The sequence below is a fragment of the Pituophis catenifer genome, unplaced genomic scaffold, assembly GCF_029215685.1.
Source record: "Pituophis catenifer annectens isolate HBS135680 unplaced genomic scaffold, rPitCat1.0.hap2 SCAF_6, whole genome shotgun sequence".
Lineage (NCBI taxonomy): Eukaryota > Metazoa > Chordata > Lepidosauria > Squamata > Colubridae > Pituophis > Pituophis catenifer.
The window spans coordinates 45,254,322-45,278,485 of NW_027256886.1; the positions used below are offsets into that span (position 1 = coordinate 45,254,322).

Below are 24,164 nucleotides of genomic sequence, written 5' to 3' on the forward strand. Positions count from 1 at the left end.
TCAGGTTCAAGTCAATGTGTCTTCATGGGGAACATTTGTCAGAACTGCTCCTTAAAAGCAGGAGTTCAAACTGCCCCAAGCCTATCTCACCAGAATTCAGAAAGGAAAGTTATTTCAGAAAAGAGGTCACATTGGTCTACCCTTATCATATAGGTAACTGATTAGCCTCATTTTTCTTTATGCAACGTCAATGTTATCCTACCTGATACAGTAGGGTACATCTTTTTTATGTTGAGAATGCTTTACTCTATAACTTGAAGAGTCAGAAAAATGTCTGTCTACCTGAGTAAATGAAAACCTGTGTTTCAACTTACCAGAACATGGGCAGCTCTGAAGAGGTAACTGAAGGGATAATATAAGAGGTTGATGAAAGATGCTGCATAGAGATCTGCATACCGCATCACTTGACTAGCAAACAGCGTTTGTCGGGAACCACTTCGGAACAAACTTCCCATCATTCCGTAGCACATATCCATGTCATGAGTCACTTTCTAAAATCAGAGAATGAAGTTAGTAAGCATTTACTAGGAACAGCAAGTCTTTCTAGGAGTGAGAGCTTTAATTCCTATATAAGGGTTCCCCGTTTAATTCAGGGGGTGCTAATTCCATTTATTAAAAAGGCTGTCATTGGAAACAGACTAAACCTGTTCCTGCTGGATTACATACAATGCTTTGTTCTTTTGAACCTCTCATTCAGTTAGAGATCAAAACTTTTATAGATAAAAGCTTTTAGGAAATATCGTTCATAAATTAAGTGTTCCTTGTAGTAGCAGGCCATTAGGGCTTTGTGTTTATATAGCTTGACAACAATGGAGGCATTTTTAGAATAAATAAAATGGGGTGGGAAGTACTAAACTCTAGAGCATACACAAAGAATGTTTATGGCCCAGAAACTTTTATTCTTCCCACATGCTTTACATACATTGTTGCCCCTGCCTTCTTCTTTCCTTAGCCATCATCCCACTTGTTCAGTATTACTTTTTCTCTGATGCACAAACCATAATTTTATCAATATAGCGTATGCTCTCATGTTTTCAGTTCTTGTAATGTTTTTCTACAATTATTTTTCCTTAAGACTGGTTTACACATAATGGGATAGGTGTAAAGTATAGAGCCTTGGCATGAGGTCATATATCATACAAAGCCAAAATCAATGTGTAAAATGCAGCCATGGCCTTCCAGCTTCCTCCTACTTCCTTCTTTTCACTCATTTCATGGCCTGCATCCTGTAGAACAGACTTCTGGTAGGGCCATTGCAGAATACTTCACTCTAGCATCATGCTGAAGAACTGGAAAAGGGAGGGTTTAATAAGGGGGTAAAAAGTAAACCACCAAGACCAAATGGTGAGCATTACCTTAATACGCCTCTGGATGGAACTGATATCGGGACGTTCATTGCTGCTGCTATCCAAATGCCTGTTGAAATTTAAAACAGTAAAGAAGCACATAAGGACGTTTTAAAAACTAACATAGACAAAACAAAGACTTATTTAGGAAGGTGACTGGGGCTCACACATAACTCCATTTTCAGATTTTATGTTAAGTCCAGAAGTCACTGAATTGATGCAGCCACTGTAAAATGGTGAGGCTATAATGGCATTCTGAAAAGATGCAATTTATGGCTTATGCTGTGTGGATGAAAAAAAATCTTACTTGTATAGCTCAGCCAAAAAGATGTCTAGACTCTGAAGTTCTTCAAAAAGGCCTAAGTGAGAGAGAAAGTAAAGGTCATTTCCAATTGGAAGTCCATGAAGCAAATAGGCCTGTCTATCAGGCAGCATTATTTTCACCAAAAGAACTAGAAATGCTGGGAGGCACAGATGCTTGCTTGCTTGCTTGCTTGCTTGCTTAATAATGGCAATATGAAATCCTACTTGGAAAACCTCCTGCAATTGTCACAACCAATGTCTCCATTTTTTTAAACAAGGTGTATACATGACAAATTTTATTCTTCATTTCTAGTCTGTGAATGGCGGGAACAATTACAAGGCTAAAAAGAATAATCTGCTTGCAATCAATCTTTTTAATGTTTCTGCAATGTCTACTCAATGAAGATATTTAAGATAATTGGGGACCTCTCAGAATTATTTTTGGACCTCTCATTGTTCTATTATGTTCAGGTTTTTATCTTTCCAATGTAAAAGTAATTGTCTTTATAGTGCAAATTTATTACTTAAATTGTTGCTGAAAGTAACCTTGTACATTTTAATGGAAAAGCAGGGTATGTTTTGAATATAATAAAAACAAGAAACGTCAGCAGCATTAGTGCATTACTTGGAAAACTGACAACATTATTGTCAAAGGAAATAAATTCTCCCAAATCTCAATCCAAAATGTATTAGGAAATGAATTAATTTCCACAAGGTGTCAATATCACATTTCAGAATGATCTGAAGAAGTTCCTCTATCCTAGTGTACGGAACCACCCAAATAAGTAGAATACAAATAATCAATTGGAACAAGGCAAGTACTTTTCCATTTTTTTCTAAACCCAGTCAAATCTGAGGTTGGAATATTAAACACTCACAGCTTTTGTCTGTCCAGACATGAAGTTCCTGTGCCAGTTCTGGGATCACTAAAAAAGTTCTCCAACCTTGGCGTTTTTTGGACTTCAAAATGTCTCCAAATATATGGTCACCTATGTATAAGATGTCTTTGCCTTTGGCTCCCAGGAGATCACATACTGTGTCGGAGGAGCCTGAGGAGAAAAGAAGACAGCCTTAGGAGCAATAATGTTTTTTGCCCTTCACAAAAATCTAAGATGTCATGGTGGAAAACTCTTTGCTTTTCATGCACTGTTCCCTAAAAGAGTTGTGACTGGAAGAAGTCAAGCACATTTATATGTAACTCTTGCCTGCTCTGCTTTGCTGATTGGAACATTTTCATTTTCAGGCCCAGTGCTTCCAAGTGGCAAGTTCAAGGTGACTGGCCCTTCTCTTCTCTTCTCTTCTCTTCTCTTCTCTTCTCTTCTCTTCTCTTCTCTTCTCTTCTCTTCTCTTCTCTTCTCTTCTCTTCTCTATCTCTCCCTCCATCCCCCTCTCTCTCCTCTTTCCCTCCCCTTCCCTCCCTCTCTGTCACACAGAGTTTTGAAATACAGAAAAACACCTAATGCACAGACTGGATGCAATGCATGATACATGTATTTTATTCTGAAGTATACAAAATCTGAAAAATACAAACTGATTTGGAATGGCTGGCCCTTGGGGTCTCTCTGATGCATTCCTTAACAGCAGACATCAAAAGGGATACATGAAAGTGAGGGAGATACAAGCTGCTACTTCTTCTTGTCCACTTACAGCCACAGATTAGGGATGCTGGCAGTTATATTTCAGCTATATCTGAAAAGTCATGGTTTGTCAGTCCCTGCCACAAAGACTACATACAACGAATTGAAAAATAACCATAGCCAGCAGCTTATGCTGGGTAAATCTCTGCTTCCATCAACAGAGAATACTTTTGCTCTATAGAAGATATGACCCAGTTTCAAACTCTAACTGAAGCTGACTAAAAGCAAAATCCCTCTTCCTGCGCTTAATAAAAAAAACAGCTTCATCTCTGTTTTACCTCCAGAGTAGACAATACCATGCTGCAAAGGACCTGTGTAGGTTCCAATTTTCAACTTGCCAGTAACCTATAAAGAAGGAGAAAGTTGTTTTCATGAGCAACTTCCATCTTCCACTTGGAGAGGATAGGATAAATCAGAGCTCAATGGAAAATGTACTGTGAAATTTACCTATATATCGTCAGCACTCTTTGACTATCTCCTACTCTTGCCTCAACCTTTGTTAAAAACAATTAAACCACCTCTGCAACAGTAAGTTTTCTGTAACCTACAAATGACTCCAGGAAAACACTAGTGAGAATAGCACAAACCTATACTGCCAAATGCTATAGTTAGTACAAATGGTGATCACAACCAATTCCTCCTGCACCAAATTACCTCCAGCATATTTGGCTTTGACATATTATACTGTGACAAATGAGGCAGTGGCAATTGCAGTAGAACTGATTTCAGCAAAATGAGGATTCCTAAGCTGTATGTAATAACAGAAGGACAACACAGACTACAAGAATACTTAATCTATTTGAAAAATATGCTGTGTTTTCTTAATCAAACCAACTGACCCCAAATTTTTGCTATTAAATATAGTTGTGGGGTTATTTTTTTTAAAAAAATGTTTTTGGTGCCTGAACTAATCCCTGCGTTTTTCTGGCAAAATTTCAGTAATGACTTGCCAGCGTCTGTTTCCATGGGCTGAGAGAACATGACAGGCCCAAGGTCACCCAACAGGACTAAAACTCATGGTCTCCTGGTTTTTAGCCTGAAGTCTTAATCACTACTATCCCAAAACTGGATGTCATAAATACACTTAAGGGCAAATATTCAATTATTTTCAAAAGGGGAGAAATTATACTATGTTGTCCACACCCATATTCTAATTAGCAAAATAGGAATATTGTCTCCTCTTCCAGATGAATCTTAACCATGTATTCCATGTAGACTTACTGTATCCACCTGCCTCAAGACTGTGCCTTCTCCAAAAAAAAGAGGCTTGCGTGCATCCACAAGGATGAGATCAAAATAAGACTGCCATGGTCGATGAGAGCTACCTGGCTACATTTAAAAAAACAGAAGCATATCTCATTTAAAGTTAATGTAAACAAAAAGTAATAATTCATATAGGTATTGGCTAATGTTAGTTCTGCAGCAAACACCACTAACTATACTCTGTACTACATCTGGTCTGATATTGCAGCTACTACAATTGGTTAATTACAGTGCTTGATAAGATACTAAGAAAATATCATCTAGAGAATTCATGTTTCCTATGTTTTCCAGTGATTAGTTAATTCAGATATATGATAACATCAGAAATATAAATCCTAAGTAGAAGTATTCTTTTGCCTAAGGCTTTGATCTCTTATATATTCAACATATAATTGGTACTATTAATTGTGTATCTATTAATCCAGGATATGCCATTACTCCTTTTATCTAAGCTGTTTTTACAAGAGAAATGCAAATAAGTAAACAACTAACATTAAGAGGAATCAGTGCTGCTGATTAAAACACAACTAAATAGTTCAGCAGCAATTACTATTATTTAATTTCAAAAATCTGCCTTATCTGGCATATGAAGATGCATTGGACTTATTTCCGCCTGACCTATAACAACAAACCTAGCGCAACTGACACAATACTTTTTCAATCTGAATTTTACAAATACATAAATAGCTGCCATATATTTCCAGTTCCCAGGACCAAAACTGAATTCTATTTCTGAATTATTCAAGAATAGATAATGAATACTATCCAACAATAGAATAACATATTTCTTTGCACCTACCTTTGGTCCATGTGGAAAATCAAAGAGATATGTCATAATTTTCTGAAAGACAGATAAGAAACAAAATGTAATACGTAGTTTAAGTACCGAAATTAGAGGGAATATTTCATTCATTCATTTTTGACTTAAATCAGTTCAGTTTCAGCAAAAAAGTTCAACCAGTTTTAAATATGTAAGTTATCTTATCTTACATAAGAAGAGAGATTTTAAAAACTGGACACTAGAGGGAACTAGAGGAAACTAAAGATTACAATTAAATAAGAATAACACTTAAAATTCCTATTATAATTACACAATGAAGGAAAATATTTTAACATTGGACAATTGGAGGATATTTTTGAACAATGGACTCAGAAGTTAATTTTAATAGTATCTGCCTCTACAGATAGACTGTGTCTAGAAGATGTTATAACAAGATTTTATAATGGATCTACAAAAGAAACCAGCTGATATCTCAATAATTAAAAGGGATATACAAATAATAAAAAGTGTGACTGGATAATTTTCCTATATTGGATTTACAAAACGTGTGTTAAAAGTTTTAAAGAATCTAGTGAGAAGGGACAAAGAGAAAATGAAAAAGTAGGAAGTTCTAGGAATAACATTAAGAGGAAGTTATTTGAAAGGACTAAAGAGCAAGATTGTTAAAAGTAAAAGGAAGGAATATTTGATTTGAACAAGGTTAGAATAGATATGTTATTATATCTGGAACTTAATGGACTTTTGCTGACATTAGGACTGAAATGACAATATTTTTATTTTTTATAAATAACAGATGGGATATGAGAAGATCATTTATTGCATTACAAGGGAAGGTGATAAGTTACTAACAACGTTTATTCATGTTGTGAATATATTTATATATATTTTTCTTTAAATGTATTCTCATTTTTCCTTTCTTTTCTATTTGTTTTTTTCTTGAATACACTAGGTGTTTTAACCTCATTTTGACAATTCAAAGAAATAACTTCTTGAATCCTATGCTACAATTATTTCTAAACAATTTTGTCACAAAACATTCTGATCATAAATAAATATATATAAACATTCAGAATCATTTATGAAAAACTAAAGCAACCAAATTCCTAACTATAAAATGTAAATTATACTTTCTAATTCCTGAATACATTTCACTTCTTCTTATTTCCTTCAGTGACTCACAATGCACATGGGTTCACAATAGAAATGCTTACCAATCAACTTCCTCCTGCTTTGTTATACAGAGATATCCAAAGTAGGTCAACTCCTTCAATTTGCTCAAAAGATAGGAATCCTCAGACACTGCTACTATAATGTTTCTTACTTTGAACACTCTTCTGCAATTCTTTATTACAATTAATCTTAAAACAGAAAATGAACAGAGCCAAAGAATGAAGAGTAAGATAGAAATTAAAGTAGCAGCCTCTTGCATGATGTAAACCTGAATGAAAATATTGGGAAAACTTAGAAAACCACACAAATTAGTGTGACTGTTTAGTTGACTTCTAATGAGAATACCACTGGTCTTTATGAAGATGCTCCAGGTCAACAAAGAAGTTGATTGAGACACTGAGTACTGTGCAGGATGTCTAAAAAATTTTGTACAGGCTTGGCTCAACTTTTTTGTCACATGATCAGTTAAATATTCTTCTTGCTATTAAGATACCAGTGCTTTGGAAGGCAGTGTGGCCACAGCAGTGTCATTATCATATAGTTAGCTTCTTTGTCACCTATGCTTGCAAAATATAAAAGCAATCAATGATCCCATGGTTGAACTGCATTAATGTGGATGGCCTTGTCCATTCCTTGCAACTTGTGTCTTTAAAGTTTGAAGAAAGCAAGGGATGAAGTATCCTGAAGGTTTTGAGCCTGAAAAGCACCTGAATTGGCTGTTATGTTAAAAGAATGACTAAAGAATGTCTAGAGACGATTCAATCAGCTCTGGAACAGAACTTGAAGAGACTTTACAAAGCTTCAATTTTACTTTTTCTTTCAATAAAACTTTTGCCTTTCTCTGTATCCTTCAAATGGATTCTACAAATACTAGAATCTGGGTACTAAATGGAATGAGTTTTGTCAGTTTTTACTTGCAGTACATCTTGCTGTATTTTTCCCATGACACCAATCTTTATTTCTGCTTCTAGATCACTGGGCTTGGTATACTTTCCTTTTTAGCTTCCCAGATTTATTTAATATTTATTAGATTTTTATTTCACCTTTATTACTTTATAAGTAACTCAAGGTGACAAAGATACATAATACTGCTTCCTCTTCCTAGGTTCCCCAAGGCCACAGACATGTGTTGGGCTGAGAGAGAATGACTGGCCAGTCACCTAAGTGGCTTTCACTACCTAAAGAAGGACTAGAACTCACAGTCTCCTGATTTCCAGGCCAACATTCTTAATCACCACACCAAATTAACTAGCTAAAAAGAATGGGACAATAGCATGAATACCCTTTTGGGTAGAGTATCTGCTATTTTGCCAAAAACGGAAAATATCATCTACATGGCCACAGGGCATAACAGAAAACAGAAGTTCCTATGCTAGGAAACCAAAGCAAAGAAATGGAAGTACAGAAAAGAGAATGGTACAAAAAGCACAGCAGTGTATTTTCTCATCTTCTGAACAAGAAGAGGAAGTTAAACCACTAATGATGCCATATACATAGAAAGCAATTTTACCTGTAATCAGACAAGCAGTTATTTATCTGTCTGCAAAGAGAACACCAGAAATGAAAAATTCTGAATTTCTCTTGACATTGCAAGCCTGATATTCATTTAATGTAAAATTCAGATAAAATTGGTCTCTAACATGTGTTCTTTGGACTGACATATAAATATTCAGTCTCAATGGATGAGAGTGGCCTTCAGGCACTCAGGCATTCAGACTGCCTTTTCTAGGCAAAACTGAAATACAATTCCCAGAAGAAAATTGACCATTATAGTCTCACCAGATATGTTAAAATGTTAGTGAATTTAACTGAAAAGAATCCTTGCATTTCATACTAAATATATTGGAGAAAGGTTTAGAAAGTATTTATATATGCACCTCTAATCCCTGCAAATTAAGTTTTAGACCAGTAATCAAACCTGGAGAACACTCCAGGATTTCAAATTCATAATTTGGATTTGGGGTTTTTTTTTTGTTTTTTGTTTTTTTTTTGCATTTAAAGCCTCCTTTATTATCAAAGGAAAAATATACAACTTACTGAAAGACTTCATAAAATTTTACTTACATCAGTATATTTATAATCACTGTTTGTGGCAAGAAACACCTTTCCCACCTCAGTCATGCGACTCAGCAGCAGTGGAAGCTTTCCCTAAAATGACAAACATCGACATAAAACTAATTCTCAAACATTTAAGTTAAATTTTATTTTGGGGTACTTCACATGACCTAGCTGAAATAGCACCATGCACCCTGCTGTTCTGAATAATGTCAAATACATATTTCAGCCTGCTTAAAATATCTTCTAAAATGTTACACATCTTAACTATGTTGTACTGAATCTCGTGCCAAGTTCTGTGCATATAATATAGATGATTCAATGTGATAGAGAAAGGGCAGGTTTGTTAGTGCATCCTTACTACGTGCTAAGTTCCGGACAAGAGGATAGTTACAGTTAAAGTTGGATTTTGTAGAATGGAGCAACTTCTCATAAATCATTTAATAATGTGTGAAAAAGTGACATTTCAACACATTATGGAAACAGCTGCCAAAGATATTTTACAGAAACAGTTACAGTCTTTATTTTTGACAGTCATGAACAGGGATGCACTGAATACCTCCTATTTGGATGAAGAGAAGCCCGAAAGAATGGACACAGCTTTGTGGAACTATCAAGTTCAGAGAGTGGAGGATGTCACATTCAGGAACCCTACATCCCTTTTAAATGCTGCAATTCAGATGCCAGATCCTAAGCCCCAAATGGTGTTGCCACCACTGAATTCAAGACCTAAGGCTGGATTGATATCTTGGAAAGTTTTCTGTGTCTTCTTTGTGATGGTTGTCTCTCTTGCTACTGTCCTTACATTTTTGATAGCAGGAGAACAAAGTTTCTTTAACAATAGAATTAATTGAAGTTTCACTTCTTCTTTTTCCCCTTACCAAGTGTCTGGGCAGGGCTAAACTTGGGGCCAGTGCATTGATATGGATGCTACTGGACTATGACCGTCTCTTATATCTGTTTTACTTGAAAATTAGGCTTTTCAGATTGTCACTTCACCCTTATTTTTTCTGGTGCTATTCCATCCTGCAGGTAACTTTCTCCACCACTGTCTATAAGGAAGCTCTATAAGGAAGTTCTAATTATATTCTGCATACCTTCCCAACCATCTTAATATGCATGTTTGTACTTCCTTCTCAATTGCAGATTGAAAATGATGTCTCATTCTTGAGACAATCATGTAAATGTCACATTTGTTTAGAAGTCCTTGTAATAGTGCCTATGTACCGTATCATATCTGTATAACAAGATTGGTGAATGGAAAATTCACAACTTTGTTTTCTCTGAAACCCTTTGTTTCCTCCACCAACACCAATTTAACAATCCAAACAGAGCAGTGGCCTTTTGATACTGTTCTCTCTTTTCCATCATAAATGGTTAACTTGCTCCATTTGGACTCCATTGAGATAGACAGAAGACTGTGGCTTGTCAGTTGTCAAAACCTTTCTTTTGTAAGCATTACTTTTCAGGCCACATCAATTGGCAGTTTTTGTGAAGTTATACAAAATGTCTATGGTCTCTGCAATTATGGCAATGTCATCATATAGGTAATCCTTGATTTACGACCATCGCTTAGTGACCATAAGAAATTACAATGGCCCTATCAAGAGGGGACGCGATTTATGATCTAGACTTGAAGTTCCAACGGTCACTCCTCCCATGGTCTCGTGATCAAATTTCAAGTGCTTGGCAACCTGGTTGCATTTATAGCTGTTTGTTGAGCCCTGCAGTCACATGACTAGGCTTTACAGTGTTTCCCCCCAAAAATACAGCATTTACTTCCAACCTTTGGCAATGCCGCACCTATACAAAAGCATTGGTTCACTTAACAATTGCAGCATTCATTTAACAATCATGTTGGCCATTTTACAACCACCATATTCTCTTAATGACTGCCATAAAAAAGATGATTGACCCATTTTTATGACCATGATAGGCAAGTGCCATTATGGTCATGAGTTGAAGACTATCTGTACTATATCAAACATTTTCTTTTAGTACTACTTCAAATTGGGAATTCTGAAAGATCCATTTTGGATGTGCATACAGCCAGTGCATTTGCTATAAATTTCTTACAGTAAGTATATCCCTTTGGGGGAGTATATGTTTGATTTTCAATGTTATCCATAAAGCTGATTAGTACACACTGTTGAAGGCTGCTTGAAAATCAATGAATACAATGGGCATTCATATGCCAGAGTGATTTTTTCTCCCAATAGTTGTCTGATGGTGAAATCTGATCTCAGCATCAGTGTCTGTTCTCTAGTTGTTCCTGCTATTTCTAGAAATGTGGTTGGATGATTGCAAAAAGGGATTATTATCATCAATTTTCATTTAATGGGAACTTCCCTGAATTACATAAATGCATTCACTGTCTCACATTATCTCCACCCAGTTTCAAATGCCTCAACTGGGACTCCATCCATTCCAGCAGCATGACCATTTTCTCTACCTTTATTGCCACTCTTAGTCCCTCAAGATGTAGGCTCAGCATGCAAGGCCTGAGATCCCAGCCTTTCAATGAGTGGTGGATTTCTGGGTTTTCTGTCTTTGCAGTCACTCGTTTCTTTCAAGATTGTATAAATATCCCACTGGCCTTGTGTTTGTTGATTTAGTTTCTTCACTTAGTTATCAGAGAATGGCAAAGAGGGTGTGGTGCCTGCGTTTGTGCAGCTTCTTCCAGTTCCACAGCCATGGTGTTCAAGCCTTTTGCTTTGTCTTTAGCTGATGGCAAACTTCAGATCTGAGCCGCCCGTATCACGTATTGTCTGCCAACTTGACCTATGTTGGTCTACTGATTCTAGGCATTCATCCAAGTTCCATACTTGTGTTTGGTATCAGATAGTCAGGCACATGCTTTTGGTATGTGTGTGGATAGTTTCAGAGACTTGTTTTTCTTCCACGTTCACATCATCATACAATGTCAGAGTAGAAAACCAGTTTGCTAATATTGTTTAAAATTCTTTTTAATCCCAGTTCAGCCAGTTTTGACCAGTACTGCTTTGCTAATAAATCATCTGTCATTTTATATGTTGGAGCTTAATTTGAAGTTTTGCCCAGAATAAGTAATGGTGAGAGCCACAATCATTACTTTGCACCACATGTCCAATTTGAAAGATAAGAAGGGAATGTTTCCAGTTTGTTTAATATTAATGACATTTAATAAGAGAAAAGGGAAATACTACACTACCTCCATCAATAAGGACAATATTTATTAGAGCAATTATATCATTGGCAGATTCGAGATAAAATTACTCTCGTTTGGTGGACTTCCTCTTTTCCATCCACTATTTTAAGTGACTGGGTAGTAAGACCAATTAAGAATTAGCAAAATAAATCACCATCTATCTTCTTTCTTAAAGCAACTTCTTGATACTTACATCTTTCACCACATACTTGTGTAGATGCTCAACTGTCTTCTCCTTAAGTGAGCCCTGAAACAACAGGGGAAAAAAATCTTACATGACAGCAGAAGCAATGATCTAATAGGTACCTTACTTGGGTTTCATATGAATATAATCTTCCATGCTGTCATCATGTAGAAAGATGTGCAAGTGACACTAAAGACAGAAAGTTCTTTGCAGAGTTTCATATGTCAAGGGATTAGTCTTGATGATTTCATTGTAGAATTGGACAACTCTAAGAGTCATTTATGACATAAAAATGAAATATGAGTCAAAGTGCCACTCAGATGATGGTACATAATAATTTCTGTTCTAAAACTGAATAGTCTGAAGACATATGATAGTTTAAAGCTACAGGGTGGGGCTATCGTCAACTCCGTCTGGATGACAGGCCACCAAGGAACTTTATATAAGTCGCCGAATAGGTTGGAGAGAAAATTGAATATAAAGAGTGTAAGAGGACTGGCAGCTGTTTCTGTGATGGGTTACAGCTACTAATCTCTTGAGGCAAGGAAGAAACAGAAGAATTAAATTAAGGGGAGAATGAAGGAAGAATAAAAAGTAATTCATTCTATATCACATCTTGTCCAATTATCTTGCTGGGGTACTACTGGTATTTAGCATTTATTCATCAGGGAAGAAAAAAAAAATTAAAATTATTGAAATGATACTATAATTCAAAACTTAGAAATGTTTGAATTAAAGAGATGATCTAAATGTCCCCAAAATGCAGGTTACCTTATAATGAACCCAGTCTACAGCATCTCTCACATCCTGGAACATACTTCTGAAGGACATGAAAAGGTCTCCGTCTTTAAATCCTGTGTCACAGCTGAGAGACAAATGGAATAAAACAGCCATGTAGAAAATTGCATGAGGCTTGAGAAATGTTATGTAATTAAAAAAGACGTTGGTGTCCTTAGGTATAAACTAAAAGCACAGTTTCCCATCCCTTCCTCCTAGGTTTTTGTTTACATATTTTGTATATTTCATGAATAGGCATTATGCATTATCCATCTGTTCAAATACTATTTTCACTGATTCAAAGGGAATCATTTTTTCCAGTGAGTGAGGAAACCCTGTTATCTTACTGAAAGTTAAATCACAATATTTTATTTTAAAAAGGAGCAATCCTTTAAATAATTTCTTCACTCTGAAATAACCACGCCACTATGCTATGTTTTTATACAGTTGCATTGGAAAAGCTGGCTACAACTTGGCCTTGTTGATTGCATATAGCCAAGACAATACTCACCTTGAATATCTGTCACAATTAGTAAAGAAATCAATCAGACAAGCCAACAGATATGTCTCTGCAAGAAAGCAAAACCAAGGCAAGACCAGATCTTAAAATGAACGATTAATCAAATAGACATACCTGTCATTAATCTAAACCAAGAAGACATTCATAAAAGTGTTCCTTTACAATTAATAGCAATGTACCTACTGATCTGGACTACATAATTCCCCCTCTCAATTCTCACCTGGTAAGTTGAACAGTGTGTTTAAAATGTAAAACCTGTCAGTATCATCTCTCTGAATGAATTTATTAGGATACTGTTCTCGTATTTCTGGCCTGAGGAATATAAAGGACAAAAGAATATGGTAGTTAATGATATCAAATCAAAGCAATTCCTCTACTGTATATTGTAAGGTTCAATCAACAGTCAACAAGACCTATGAGAAAGCCAAGTTATCTCTTAAAATTTCCAAGAAAAAACTGTGCCCTGAGTAGATTATATGATTTCTTGAAGATGACATCTAATCTTTTATCCATGTACTGCTTTTGTATACAAAGTATAAATTGGATTTTTTGAAACCATACTTATTGACTAAAAGATCACAAAAGTATTATATTGGTTTACCAATCTATTGATAGGAAAAAAACAGGAATAAGATAATGTTACAGTTAGATAATTTCTTTCAGAAACTAACAAACCTCAAAGTCACTACGAGACTCTATACCATGTGCAACAGAATATATCCCAGCTGTGCATAAGATCACCAATATTTGCATCACTTACCCTCTCATAAAGTTAAAGCCATGTGCACACACTAGGATGTTCCCATAGGCATCAACTTTTAACAGGTTTCCATAAAGAGAATCAAATACCAGGCCTCTATTAAAAAAAAGAAATGCAAGGATGGATGTCAGCATTTCATAATAAGCAACGATGAACAGCAAGACTTTGAAAGATAGTCTGTTGGAATGGCATACCTGAGCCAGTTCTATCACGTTCTGTCCAAATTAGAATCTGACCCTAAGGAGGACACTGATGATAGAGTCCCATTGAACTTTTGTTTAGCTGCAGAGGAAAAAATAGTCTGCATTGCCTGGTTTAAATGTACAATTAATCTATTTGCTTATAATTAGTTCATTTATCTTAACAGCAAGGTACTTTGCCAGAACAATTTTGGCAGCATTTACTTCTCAGAATTTCACTACAGTTTGCTAGACTTAACCCAAAATTGTGGTTAACATTTTTATTAGTTCTAACAAGCCAGTTTGAGAAATAGTTCTTTGAAGTTTGGTTTATTTGAAGCTAACCATACGTACTATTAAACAAAAGTTGCCACACCCTATGCTAATGTCTGGCCATCTAGAAGAATAAGAGGGAGACCATGTGGGCCAACATTCACTGACATTTTTCTACAACTTCCTAAAGCAAGCTTGAATATGATGTGCACATACAATCAATATGGATGCAATACACATTTAAGTGTTATATAAACACTAAAATATCTCAATGAAATATTAGATGCTAGCAGCTTACCAGGAGGGCTTTCATTAAAACAAGCTATAAAGTCAAAGTACCCATAACTATGGGTAATTTTTATGTTTCAGTGCAACAGTGTCCTAGTTACATGGAAAGACAATATATTGAATTTAGACAATCAATGAGGTACACAGTTGAGGGATGCTTCCTCTGCTTGATAATTATCTATCCCCCCCTTTATCCCTCTATTAAATTCTGCTATTAAAATAGTCTCAATTGACTGAACAATGCTTGAAAGAGGCTGGATATTTGAAAAAAAGTAAACTGCTACATGGGGTGTGGCTATAAATTAAGACTTCAGATTGTCTATTCTTTTTTCTCTGGCTTCATTGTCAATTCATTTAATGTGCTTGGTGGGTCTCTTTCCTTCCCATTAATGTGTCATGGTTTTTCCTTACCCATGATGTGACATTATCCTATAGTGCATTTCTCAGACCCCGCTCTACATCAATAGTTGCTGTAGAAAGATAGGCATAGAATGTTCAAGGTATAAAGAGTTTAATTTTTATGTTAAGTCAACAATACTGAGAGAAAGGTGAGACTGTGATTCAAGAAAGTAGAGTGGAGCGTATTTTCTGCAATGTGTAGTTTGTCCCCAGGTCTGAGAGAATAAGGAGTTAATAACCAGACCTTATTATTATTATTATTATTATTATTATTATTATTATTATTATTATTATTATTATTATTATTATTTAAAGTTGTATACTGCCTTTCAACACCTCTGAGCAGCTCACAACAATCAAACTAAGAAATTATAATAAACTACAACAGCTAAAATTTTCATTCTGTAATCAGTAAGGAGAAATCCAAATACATTTGGAAATAAGCTTAAAAACTAAATGCATACTGTTGATTTGAACCATGACTGTTTAGTCTGATGCCAACAGCAGGAGTACATGGCTTGACCAAATGCAAGTGGACTTCACAAAGAGATAGTGTAGGAACGGTGTAATTCAGGGATCCCCAACCCTTGGGCCATAGACCGGCACTAGTCTGCCGCCTGCCAGGAACTAGGCTGGGCAAGCAAATGAAAACCCATCCATGCATGTGTGGGATCCAAGCAGTGCATGAAACCACACACCCCCGGTCTGCGGAAGAAACGCCCTTCCCGGAACCAGTCCCTGGAGTCCAAAAGGTTGGGGCCGCTGATGTAAGTGATTCACAATGAGCCTAGGAATCTTTGCCCACATTATACTGTGAAACTTTGGATGCTTCTTAGAAAAATGTAAAGTATTCACTGCGGAAAAACAATATGGACAAATAGATTTATCTTTTTTTTTTTCACTTTCTCATGATTAAGGCTTGATTCCCATATTTATTCTTGTATACTTTGTGCTATAAGAATTTTTCTACCATATTTTTATCAGGTAATATTTCCCCATTAAACAGCATTTCAAAAGTCATCATTAAAAATTAAAGAAGTGAGCCTAATAAAAAGTATCGAAATGTGAAGCTTTTTAAAATATACATTTTATAAAAAGGCTTATATTCTCCCTCACTACCTATTTTTAGTAAATGCACCATACGTTCTAACAATGTTGCCAGAAAGATTCAGGGAAAGGTTCACAGAATTATATAATATAAAGGATTGGAAGGGTCTTTGAAGATTCTCTAATCCTACTCCTGACCAATGCCAGAAACTACTACTAAACTATAGTATCCTTGTCAGATGGTCAACCATGATGCTTTCAGTCCCACTAAGTTCTTCCCAAAGCTGCGAGCAACTTCAAAAGTCTCTAACATAGCACAAAGAATTGTCTGAGAAAAATGTGCAAAATGTGGCAGTCCCGATACACTCAAGAAAGCACCTTAAGGAAATACACAGATCATTAAAATTTCTGGAATACCCATGAATATTATCCCTAAATGATTTTGTGAATAGTAGTTATTTAGTTGTCATAAATTAAATTTGACGTTTATAAAATGGCAAAACATTAGTCTAGAGGAATATTTCTGCCTATCTGCTCTGCAGTTCTCTTCTATTTATTTGTATTTTAAAACACATTATCTGATAATACATAAACTTAAATTTTCAAGATACATATGCAGTTTACCATATATGAACTATAGCACCTTAAGCTTAAAAGTACCACTTAAACTGTACAGAACAAATTCAACTTTAAATTACAATTATTTACCTGGTAGGGAATGTAGGATCATAGACAAAACTAAGCAGCTCTTGAGGATATCCAATTGAAACTAACCGTTCGACTGTTAAGTCAAATCCAAGGGATTCATATTCTGGAGATTTATACACTGTGATAAGATGAGAAGATTCCAATTAGAAAATACAAAAGAGAAAGCAAGAGAGATGTCACATCTAAGCAAATCAGAAAATTTTCATTAATTTTACCAGTCTTTACAGAAAGTTCAGCAGACATAAAGCAATGATTGAGGTATTATACTTCCGTAACTCTATTGATTGTAAAGTATCTGTTTGCCCTTCAAGGTTGGTGCATAATCTGGGGGTCTTGATATCAATCAGAACTTTAGAAACAAGCTTTCTCTGTAGCATTGCCTGCCTTCTGGAATGAGATTGCCCCTGAGATCCAGATGGTCCCCTCTTCGCTGTTGTTCGGAAGACCTGTGAAAACCCAGGTCTTTGGCAAGGAAGCGTGAGATCCTTTGTTTATTTCTTCTGGACTGTTCTCCTTGCCATATTTTACCTTTAATGATTTTATTGTAATGTGTTTGTTGTGAACCACCCAGAATTGTTGAGTTGAGTGTCACACAAGCTTAATAATCTATTATGGTTGGTTGCACAATCATCCAGATGTTTAGACTGAATTTGGCATTTTTATTCACCCACTGAGTCCTTCCCAAGGACCTAGGATAGCCAGATGTTGATAGTGAGATATCATCACAGAATGCAAGCTGTTCTGAATAAAGTTGTCTTTTGCAATTGAGTGATAGTGAATTTGTCAATGCCAATGGTGTTCAAGTGGTGCTCTAATTGTTTTGGGATTGCATCCAAGGCACCTAATACCGTTGGTACTACCTTTACTTTCTTTTCCATAATAATTCATTTCTATTTGTAGGTCTTTGTATTTTGTTAGCTTCTCCAGTTCTTTGTCTTCTATTCAGCTGTCTCCAGGAATTGCCAATGTCCACTATCCAGATTTTTTTTTGACTTTGTTAAAAAGTCATGGGGAGGAACAGGCTCAGGCTCAACCCATCCAAGACTGAGTGGCTGTGGTTCCCGGCATCCCGATATAGTCAGTTGACTCCATCACTGACTATTTGAGGCGAGTCGTTGGCCCCCACGGAGAGGGCTCGCAACTTGGGCATCCTCCTGGATACACAGCTGTCCTTGGAGGAACATTTGACGGCTGTGGCCAGGGGGACTTTTTATCAGGTTCGCTGATCCGCCAGTTGCAGCCCTTCCTAGATTGGGATTCCTTGTGCACAGTCATTCATGCCCTTGTCACTTCTCGCCTGGACTACGGTAATGCTCTCTACATGGGGCTCCCCTTGAAGAGCACCCGGAGACTACAGCTGGTCCAGAATGCGGCCGCGCGGGTAGTGACGGGAGCTGCATGGCTGCATAACACCTCTCCTGCGTGAGCTGCACTGGCTCCCAGTGGTCTTCCGGGTGCGCGTCAAGGTGTTGGTTATCACCTTTAAAGCGCTCCATGGCATAGGACCTAGATACCTTCGAGACCGTCTGCTGCCACCAACGACCTCCCACCGACTGGTGCGCTCCCACAGACAGGGCCTCCTCAGGGTGCCATCGGCCAAGCAATGTAGACTGATGGCCCCCAGGGGGAGGGTCTTCTCTGTGGGGGCACCTGCCCTCTGGAATCAACTGCCCCCAGAGATACGAACAATTTAAGACCTCGGTGCCTTCCGCCGTGCCCTGAACCTTCCTTTTTCAGCAAGCCGAGCTGGCTTAGTGCTTTTTAAATGTTTTTAATATGTTTTGTTACTGTTTTTTTTAACTTTGGGGCCAAATTTATATATATCTTTTTAAATTGTTTTTAATGTTTGTATCTATGTTTTTTACTTTGGCTGTACACCGCCCTGAGTCCTCCGGGAGAAGGGCAGTCTATAAATTTGATAATAAATAATTTTTTTAAAAAAACAATTGTTAAGTCTGGGGTGTTATGTTGCAGTTTCTTCCTTTTCTACGACTTTCTTAATTTTATGGTCCCACCAGTTCTTGCAAGCAGGTAAATTATATTTCTTATAGATCTTTCAATACACCAATGTTGTTACTTTGTTATGCCATTGTTTGTAGTCAATCTGTGAGATCTTCTTGCAGCAACTAAGTAGATGGCCCACTGTTTCTTCAGCTTCTTTGCAGAGGCGGCATTTTCTGTTCGTTGCTGCCTTCTCATTTATAGTTCTGTATCCATTTGTTTTTAAGGCTTCCAGATTTGTCTTTCTTCAATTTACCTGCTCTTAGACTTTGCCAGGGTCTTGTTAATATCTGCTTTGCCTGCTATTTTTTTTAATGTACTGGCCATGTATTACTTTGCCTTGTTGTGTATCATTCTATTCTTCATATTATTTATGATTGGTTGCACAGTCAGACAGATGTTTAGTTTGGAATTGGCATTTTTACTCACCTTCCAAGTCCTTCCTAAGATAGACAGATGTTGCTTTTTGTTGGTGTTAAAGGAAAATAAAACTGTTGACTCCATTAAGTTGAATCAAAAGAACTTTTACTGAGAGAAAGTGGCTGCAGTAAAGTCAGGCGCAATCTGATAGACCCACACACAGCACAAAGCAATTTGTCCGTTTCCCCAAACCCAACCCCGCCCCCCCCCCCAACCAGTCCACCAGCAGCCAATCTGATGTTGAAAAGTTGTTTTGAGAATGTGAAGATGCTAGGCAGATAACTGTTCATTCTCAGAACACAATGGCCTTGGAACCAAGATGGAACCAACTGGGAGGGAGTGCTCTCTTTCTCCAAAGACAATCCCTCTCCCTAATTCTCAAGTGTATCTCTGCAGTAGAGATATGCAAAAGCAAAAACATGTAGAAAATGCCAGCAAGTCTCCTCCCCACCTCCTTCCAACAGAATGGTAGGACATGATAGAGGATGTAACAGTCACAAGATATAAGCTGCTACAGTAAAGCTGCCTTTTGCAATTGACTGATGGTGATTTTGTCAATGGCAATGGTGTTTAATGGTGCTCCAGGTGTTTTGGCATTGTGCTCAAAGCACCTATTACTACTGATACTATTTTTGCTTCCTTTTCCATAGTCATTCAACTTCTATCTGCAGATCTTTGTAATTTGTGATTTTCTCCAGTTATGTCTCTTCAATTCTGCTGTCTCCAGGTATTGTCACATCCAGATGTTTTTAACTTTCTTATTGACAATTGTTAAGTCTGGAGTGTTATGTAGCAGATACTCTTCTGGTTTGAATTTGAAAGTTCCAGAGCCCTTTAGCTTTTTCTTTTTCTATGACTATGTCTATTTCTAGTAGTAATAGTACATAACTGACTGTACATTATTTAAGGTTCAGTATATGGTATTATGCCAAGTGGCCTTCTTATTTGATGTATAGAAAACCCCACATTATCCAAAGATTCTGATAACAGCAGCTCTTACTGCAGATATGTAGACAGCAAGTACATGTATACACAAATTGTCAATTCTAAGAAAAAACAGTTCTTTCTAGCATCCAAAAATAACTTCAGCTGATAAATACATGTATTATGAAAAACATGGTATATATTCCATCAGACTATATAATAAATTTGACCAGTATGCATGTATAACCAAGTTGTATAAAAACATAACTGAATCTAGAGGTTTTTGGAGGAAAGGGAACAACTGGCTGTGAAAAACATTCAGTAAAACAGAATAAACGATAATATGCGAAAAACTCGTAGTATATCTGTAGCTCTTATTGAGTACTGCAAATGCCCGGCAATACTCCCCCAATCTCCATACAACTATAAAGGGAAAGAACTCTAAAAGTAATAGACTACAGATGCTCTGTTAAGGGTCACAATCGCAGTCTTATCAATTCCATAATGGAAAGCCAATTGATCCCTAACATTGCATTTATTATATAAAAGCAATGTAGTATTTCTACTTGTCCAAATCAAGAAAGGTGTACAATCTTGGAAACACTGGGAAACCCTTAGTAACTACCCAGGTAATTTTTTAGGTGCCCCAAAACAATCAAAAGTGCCCTTTGATATTTACAGGACATGATGTGCCATGCTGTCTAAGCAGTGAACTGTTTCACAGACTGAACATGTGTAACCAGAGCTATTTTTTCTGAAAGATTCATGCTATCTACAACTAGTCAGATATAATATTTGTGTTGAGGAGTTGCAGTTTGCAACAGAAGGCAACAACTAGCCAACCTTGCTTGTTTTTGTAAAATTTAACTGGGATTAACTAGGAAAGTGAGAAAATATCCCATGATAACATCATGACTGTGTTCTAGGCACAGCTCTAGATTCATGTGTGGTCCAATAGAATAAACAGTCCTATGTCTGTTTTGGTGAAGTTGATTAATCAGACAAATCAATCTTCAATTCAAATAAAACCTTGGCATCACAAAATGAAGAGCAAAATAGTGATGTTTGACATAAACCATCCATTTCTCTACCTTCCTTTGATAACCTGATGTCGTATTCAGGGTTCAAGTCTCTCTCCATGGAATTTCATCACTGTTTTTTCTCTAATGTACTTGTATGAAAGATATTTTTTGTTATAGACTTCGGGGAAAATAGACTTAATAGAAAACTTATAGTAAAGATTTTATTTGCACATTGAAATTGTCTTCATTACAGACCAACAAGTTAGGTTTTTTTATAACACATATTACATCAAAACATAGAGGGAAAAAAAGTATTTGGGTTTTGTTCTCAAAAGGGCTAAAATAGCAAATCAAGAATAAATATAGCCTATAGCTTACAAAAATCCTTTAGCCACATTGCTTATGGAACAAATGCTGAAAACTGGTTTCCTTCCATTTTGAGAGCGAAAATCCTCATTATCATCATTAGGTCCTTTTGCAGAGCACATTGGACAACAAATATTTTCCAGTAGTTTCAATCATTCGCAGAGAAAATAAATGACATTTTTTAACATAGGCCCTAAATGGGTTAGCATAAAGAAACAAAAAGAAAAATCCCGGCAATCCCAAAGTACATGAAAGAACCCAATTTCCTTTGTATCACTGCCTCGTCAAATGCAGATGCCTAAACCCACAATTGGCTACCAAAAAGTAAATGAAAATTAATTCCAATGCCATAATTAAAGTCTACCATACGAATAGCAAATCACAGAATTAAAAGTGAAGAGCTGATGATTGTAGCAGTTAGTACCAACTGACTTTGACTTTTTCCACAAAATGGAGCCAAAAAGAAAGCACAGATGCAAGCTAAAATTCATAGATCAAATATGATGCAATGCATCAATTTATGAAGTGACCGTAGCCAAGCATTCTCTTTCCAACAATTTTTTTACCACATGTATTATTCCCATAGAAGGCTTTGGGGTTTGTACGACCTCAAATACTTTGCACATAACACACAAGGATGTACAACACAGCTCTCATTGAAAAGCTATCCAAATTATAGCTTTACACAATTTCTAAGAAACAGTGCAAGCTGCTTTCTTAAGTCTCACTTTTTCCCACAGTAGTAGTTCTTAATCACATTTTGAAATCAGGTTTATATAAATTTACATCTGTTCCTTGTTTATCCTCACTTCTATTTTCCACCACCATCTTTCTCCGTTGCTTTCTTTGACTCAACTTTAGATTACAATTTCATTGCATGGATTTGATTTTATGCTATTACTCTAAAAAGCATCATTCATACTGAGAGTTTTATATAAATTAATTGTGTCATGGAGATATACTGGCCCATCATACTAATATTCACCAATTTAATGCATATGTTGTTTCACCATTATAATATGAAATTCACTGAGCCCTAGGAAAAGCTCTAGCAAAATAGATCAATTAATACATGTCTAATTCAGTGTATTTGGGTATGCTTTTTTAAAAAAATCATTTAATATTAAATACAGCTATTTGTTCAATAATAGTTTATAAGTTTCTGCATATGTACTAGGAAACCAATTAAGATTCCAAACCCAAATGCTTCAACATTAAATCCTATATTAAATCCTATATTAAACCCTAAAGCAGAATTGGACAATTTAAGCCATTTAATGCACTTAGCTATTTAAGGAATCGTTTGCATTTATTGTGCAATTTTAAAAAAAATTAATGTAGGAGTTAAAAATCTCTTCTCTATGAAACATCATTTTCAGGGTCCTCTATCAATCCAGATCAATACATGTTTATTTTATCAATGTATTTTTTTAAAAAAAAATCCACAAAAATTGGAAGGCAGAAGAGACCAATGCTCTCTGCTTCTGTTTTCTGGAAACCTACCTCTGAAATACACAGAAATTAATTTATTATCTGTCTGCATAGAAATTCTGTCTGTCTATCTGCCTGCCTGCCTGTCTATGCCAGCTGAGTTACCTTGGACCAGTCACTTCTCTCAGCCCTAGAAAGTAGGCAATATGAGACCATGTCTGAAATCTTACTAAGAAAACAGCGGAAAACCCTGATGAGGAAATCCCACCTGGCATAGTGAAAAGAAGTAGATACTGCTACGCATAATCAATTGTGCAGTAAGTCCACAAGCCTATCAAGAGATACACTGAAATCATCAGTCAAGGCAACAAATTTAATTTCAGATTAGCGAGGGGTGATTTGGGAAATGGAACAAAGCTGAAAACACAATCCAGCTGTCAGCATCTTCAGATCCGATAACTATCAAATGCAATATTCAATGAAATGCGCTGTGTTGAAAACTATTTTAACCATTTAAAGAATGCAATTTCCTTATGAAATCATAAAAGAATCCCAAAGCACAGAAAGCTATATATTAAAATATATACAGGACTTTCATGCATGCTAGGGTTACTTGTTAAGACAGGCACAGAAGCCACATTAATAGCCTTTGTGGGGAGAAAAAAAATCTGCAGCCGCTCCACCTAGCACAATATACTGCTGCCAAGATTTTAACTCACATGAGGCAGAGGCAGAGGCAGAGGCAGATGCAGAGTGTCACTCCAGTCTTGAAGGAGTTACACTGGACTCTCCTGTCAAAAAGAAAGAATCAAACTGACTTTAAAAAAATAGAGCAGTGGTGATGTATTAACACCAATATGCTTGCTTGAGGTACTGGCTTGAGGACAATCAAAAACCAGCCAGTGACACATACTTTACATTTGCTGATCTATAGGCAAGATCCCATATTCAAACGACAAAACGCTCTTAGATTCAAACACAGAAAATTTGCAGGAGGCTTTAGCATAAAAGGGGTAATGTGTTTGTATGAATTATGCTCCTATGAAGATTTTTTTTTAAAAAAAATTAGATCTTTGACCGCAATACGTAGTGTTACTCCAGCAGCAATATAGAATATATAATA

At 36.3% G+C, this 24,164-nt stretch overlaps 1 protein-coding gene across 6 annotated transcripts in view; it reads right to left on the bottom strand.

Annotated features, from left to right (window-relative positions):
• Positions 1–24,164, bottom strand: part of NT5C2 (5'-nucleotidase, cytosolic II) — a 66,483-nt gene that overhangs the window by 4,726 nt on the left and 37,593 nt on the right. For 5 of the 6 annotated variants that reach the window (XR_011600504.1, XM_070945724.1, XM_070945723.1 and 2 more), the window contains 14 exons: positions 16,878–16,995; positions 13,984–14,079; positions 13,444–13,535; positions 13,215–13,272; positions 12,698–12,791; positions 11,936–11,989; positions 8,565–8,648; positions 5,349–5,390; positions 4,508–4,615; positions 3,565–3,631; positions 2,528–2,698; positions 1,654–1,705; positions 1,356–1,416; positions 315–491 (listed from right to left, as the gene is read on the bottom strand). Coding sequence is in view for 5 of the 6 variants with exons in the window: in XM_070945724.1 (XP_070801825.1) it covers positions 315–491; positions 1,356–1,416; positions 1,654–1,705; positions 2,528–2,698; positions 3,565–3,631; positions 4,508–4,615; positions 5,349–5,390; positions 8,565–8,648; positions 11,936–11,989; positions 12,698–12,791; positions 13,215–13,272; positions 13,444–13,535; positions 13,984–14,079; positions 16,878–16,995 (1,274 nt within the window). In the remaining variant the exon portion in view is untranslated. Of the gene's footprint in view, positions 1–314; positions 492–1,355; positions 1,417–1,653; positions 1,706–2,527; positions 2,699–3,564; positions 3,632–4,507; positions 4,616–5,348; positions 5,391–8,564; positions 8,649–11,935; positions 11,990–12,697; positions 12,792–13,214; positions 13,273–13,443; positions 13,536–13,983; positions 14,080–14,177; positions 14,266–16,877; positions 16,996–23,760; positions 23,833–24,164 lie in introns of all 6 variants that reach the window. The other variant, XM_070945727.1, reaches the window with a different exon arrangement.